The 5,000-nt window shown below is 35.4% G+C and overlaps 1 protein-coding gene across 10 annotated transcripts in view; it reads left to right on the plus strand.

The window, feature by feature from the left end:
* Positions 1–5,000, plus strand: part of shi (dynamin-1 shibire) — a 112,491-nt gene that overhangs the window by 117 nt on the left and 107,374 nt on the right. For all 10 annotated transcript variants that reach the window (XM_086548365.1, XM_086548361.1, XM_086548363.1 and 7 more), the window contains exon 1: positions 1–118. This exon is cut by the window's left edge. In XM_086548365.1, coding sequence (XP_086404491.1) covers positions 1–118 — 118 coding nt within the window. The remainder of the gene's footprint in view (positions 119–5,000) is intronic.

A 5,000-nucleotide genomic window follows, 5' to 3' on the forward strand; every position in this document is an offset into this window, starting at 1 on the left:
AACTCCAAGATGCCTTCACACAGTTAGGGGTGCATATGCAACTGGATTTGCCCCAAATTGCTGTCGTGGGAGGACAGTCCGCGGGCAAGTCCTCTGTGCTAGAGAATTTCGTCGGGAGGTAAGTTGGGCGGCCATATTTTGAAGTTCCTGCGTTATATCGATGCCTTTTCCCCCTTAACGTATTCGAATGGGTTGAAACGGAGAGTAGGTTAGTCTGAAGGGAATGCAAAGTGTGAATGGGAGGGGGAGGGAAGGGGTGGCCAGGGCGGGCATGGGGGCGGATCCAGCAATGGAGGGGGAGCTCCTTATCGCAGGATTTTTTGGGAGGCGGTTCTTTCCTCGTCAGGAAACCGCCTCTTTACACCTTTCTTCTTTCAAGAAAAGATCTTAAACCATAGCACCCAATATTGACCATTTTTTCCTACTTGGACCCACGAGGATTGTAGGAAGAGAATCTCGGCTGCCCTGGTGGTTGTTGAACTTCAATTTGAACAGTCATGCCTACACGTGTTTAAATTGCTGTTTTTTTCTGTATTTCGGGGATATGTTTATTTGGTTGTGTTGATAGGAGGGTTTATCTTGTGTGAATACTCAAATGGAGGTTATCTGCACCAAGAGATTTAAGTTAGTGTAGAAAAGTTCCTCATGAATAAACCAGAAGGTATTTATGTCATTAATGTAGACCCAAAAACACCTATGGTAGAAGAAAGAATTGTTCCTTAACCAATAAAGATATTTAATCTGGAAGCTGATTTGTGTTCAAGTTTTGTAAGGATTTGCTTAGTAAGAAATTAAAGAGTAAACTTTGGTTACTATTTTGAGGGGTTAGATAAGGGCAGGTCTCCTAAACCTGTCACACTTGAGAGGGAAAGAACTTGGTGGTGAATGAGTCAGCTTAGTATTATCAGTGTTGATGGATGTTTCTCTGTGGATGTGATTATGGTGTATAAAGGTGCATTTGCACTTGCTGGAAAAGTTTCTTGTAGGAAACTAACTTTGTTTCTGCAATCTCTGTTGCCTATGAGCCCTGTTATGAGAGTTGTACATACTTCCCAGATAGTTTTTGTATTAGGTGGTAAACAGGCATTCGGAATAGGGATAGGTCCATCACACTCTAAGATATAAAATGCATATCCATTAGGCTTATTTTTAGATCAGTTATATGAACCAGATTTAACTGGTTATTAATTATATGAACCAGATTTAGCCTTAATGCATTTGATTGTACTTGTTCTTTCCATGTTATGTATTGTAAACAGTCACTCCAACTAATAGATTTGGAAAAAGGGAGTGTAGTCATGGGACAGCCTGTATAGCATTACAATGTTAGTGAAATGAATGTTACAAATCAAAGAAACAATTTATTATATTTTACTGGAATCAGAGAACACAAGACTGAAATGACTGGAAAAGAGTGAAAGAGGCCTACGTCCTGCAGTGGAATGTTACAGGCTGACGACGACGATGATGATATATATAAATATTTTTTGTTGTTGTATATGATAACCATCATCCACAAACCAAACAGTACATAGAAGTAAAATTAATCAATAAAAGACTTTTATCTTGCTTGAGCTGGGTGTTCTAAAACATTTTGTACATTCGAAACCACCCACAGTTGGCCGATGCTTGTTGTAACTAGTGAAACTTGTTCAAGCCAAATTAAAGAGCTCTTTTTGATTTCCCTGGTGATTCATCATTGAATATGTAACCAGTCAAGTTGCAGGTACATGATTGGGTATGCTTGGTAAGCCGTCCCCTCATCAGGAAAATACTGTGGGGCACATGGATTAGACAGTGAGTGGCCATACAAGACTGCAGTAGCTAGTGATACCAGTAGGTGGTTGAGTGATACGACCATTATCAGTTGATTTCACTCGACCACAGGCATTTTACTGGTTTGCCAAAGTTGCCAGATGATGGGCTTTACTACTCCTGCTGGTTGGGGGTGGTTTAAGTTTTATCCTGCGAGAATAGTTGACACATTTTTAAAGCCTTTCCTGTATTGCAAAAGGTGTGGAGGCCAAGGCTATTCCTTGACTCTGCCACCATAAGGTATTTTGCCTATAAGAGTTGTGCCATGACAGGCTTTACCTCTCCTGCAAGTGGGGTATATCCAATTTTGTGGAAGTGATATAAGATTTGTTCTGCCAGAATATGTATTATGTTTTTATTTTAGATTTTAATATTTATTTAGTCTGTACTGGAAGGCCATAGGTATGGAGATATGGCCATAGGCTATGCTTTGACACTACGACTATTTTTTATTTTTATTTATTATTATTATTATTATTTTTTACAAAGTATATTTTATTTGGAATGGATATGGCATAGATGAATTTTTTTTAGAACTGTTAGTGCTCTGATTCCCTGTGCTGTTCACCTATTCAGTTATGTTTTCATGGTTGTTTAGTGTCAAGTGAATGCCGTGATCTATGGCAAAGACCACCAAACCTTCTAGTCATTTGATCTAGTAAGGTAGAGGTTTGACTGGTTCCTGACAGTTAATTGTCAGTTTAGAAGTTAGAAGTTTTGAAGCTCCATCTTGCTGAACTGTGTATGAGGGAGGTCTATTGACTTTGCCAGGGTGAAAACAGGTACAGACATCCCTATTGATCATTGTGAGTGTCTTCTAAACATTTAAGAATTTTTAAAGTCTTGAATCATGTATAGAGAAAAGTCTTTAACATTAAAGGAGTGGAATAAAATGCATTTATTCATCCTGAATAAGTTCTTATCTCCTGATATTGCTGTAGTCTGCTAGCAAGAGACCATTCTTGTTAATTTGTTACAGAAGCAACTTATGATAAAATGACGTTCTCTGTCCTTTTTATAAATTGGTGCTTAGTATCTGGTTGAATTTTTGGGTCTTTACACACCTGTTTGGCATCTTTCTAGGATGTCAGATGATTCATCTGAGGAAATCCTTTTTTATATCTTGTATTGGGTGTTTTTAAGTTTGTATTTTACAAGAACTATATTTCTTCCATCATAATAATTTCAACCATTATGTAAAATATCAAAGAGAAGCTATCATCTAGTTTTATGCCAATTAGTATTTGCATTTATTAAGGCACATGCAAAAATAGTATAGTAAGTGTTAAATGGCTTGAGTTCCTGAATTGTAAGATTTGGAATTGCTAAACTTCTGCAATACCAGATTAGGGTGTGGAGGAGTTAGTTTTCCTTTTGCTGGACGGGCATTGTAATTTAGACATTTTAACTAAGCAAGATATCCTAATGTGTATCATCATACCAGCACATGCAGTAGAGCATATAATACTTAATGTATTTATATATATATATTTTTTTTTATAGTGTAAATCTTTAACTGATATTCCACAATTAAAAATTCCAATAACAATCTAGTAATGGAAAAAAAGGAAGGCAGTCTCTCAGGCTAGCATTACTTTTGTAAATCCTACAATTATGTTTACAGCACATACTTTACAGAGAACTTTGCATTTATAAAACAGTTTTAGAGTGTAGTGTTTATTTATTTAATGAAAGAAGAATATGTGGCTAGAGATGGCCTCTTTTTTATATATATAATTGTTAAAAGGTTCATATTTTACTCCTCCCCCTCCCCCCGAATAGAAAGCCCTGTTTTATGGAAATATTTAATCATATGATGACTCATGTGATGAACAGAAGTCAGTGTGAAAAATTGCATACCAGTAGAAACATGAATAATAGCTCAAAAAAGAGATCTGATTTATATATCTTTTTCAAGATTTAAAAAAAAATAAGCTAGTGCTGTCTTTAATTTTTGTCTAATGTTTTTTTGCTTTAGAATTTTCACAGACTTTTTAAATGTTGGTTTCACTTTCGATGTTTGTGCCTGTTTATGAACTCAACTTTTGTTCTTGTCTGACTACAGTTTAGGTCTTAAAATATTGTCCTGTGGAACTCCATATCACACCTAATATACTAAGTAATTTTAAAGAAGCTTATTTCTGCTCATTGACCAGCAGGAATTTAGATTTTCAATGGAGATCATGCCACATTTTTAACTATTATAGCATGAGGAAATAAATACTTCTGCACACATTATTGAAGATGATTAGTTCATCCCAGGGTAGTAGATGATTGTAGTGGCAAGTAGTGGCCAGACCAGTCAATGTGAAAGTACTGACAGACTGTGTTAATTATTCCAAACAGTTGTGTTGAAATGATCATTTCCTTTGCCAAGATGATGAATCTCAGGACTTCAGCAGTTGTAAATTATTATTTTTTAAGGGTCTTATTTACATCTTATGTACTGTATTTGCTGGTTAGTTCTCGTTATCTTTTGTAATTTGGCTGATATTTTATCAGTGTATCTAGCTTGCTGATATGATGATTGTGTTTTTAAGACTTGCTTCTGTCCCAGGAAAAAACAATTTCCTTATTTATTCAGTAGCTATAATGTAAAGGCATTTTGTTGACAGTGTAAATTTTCAAGTGATATCAAGTTATGCTTTACCCTTTTTTTTTCATTAGGTGGCACAGTAGAGTGCATATTATTGTGCCTTTGTTTAAGTGGTGCAAATTAACTTTGTTGTTTTCACATGTCACAAATGTATTTAATGTATCTGTACTTATATTATTTATTCTGTGGATTGTGAACAGTTTACAATTTAGAAGCAATGTATATCTGCCTTAGTTGCCCCATATTCATTAGCATAATGTCCTGTATATCACTTCTTGTTTATTTACCTTTATGTTTATTGTTTTGAAACATGAGCTCTAGATATATCCTTTATTGTAGTGATATGTATAAATAAGATCTGTAGTGGCAACAACTTGTTTTTACTTTGTTTTTTGTTAACTAAAGCATTTTTCTTGAATAAGGAAAAGTGTGTTATCTTCTTTTTTTTCTTTAGTCCCAACACACTTTTCAAGTAATCAGAGTGTAGGATAAGAAGGGTTCTTGATGCCACTTAGGATGTTCTCAGAAAGGATAGTCACATAGCTGTAGCTTCTTGAATCCACAAAGGAACTATCATGAATCAGAAGAT

Source organism: Penaeus japonicus, unplaced genomic scaffold (genome assembly GCF_977035675.1).
Source record: "Penaeus japonicus unplaced genomic scaffold, GWHDUDI00000001_assembly GWHDUDI00000020, whole genome shotgun sequence".
NCBI classification, from domain to species: domain Eukaryota; kingdom Metazoa; phylum Arthropoda; class Malacostraca; order Decapoda; family Penaeidae; genus Penaeus; species Penaeus japonicus.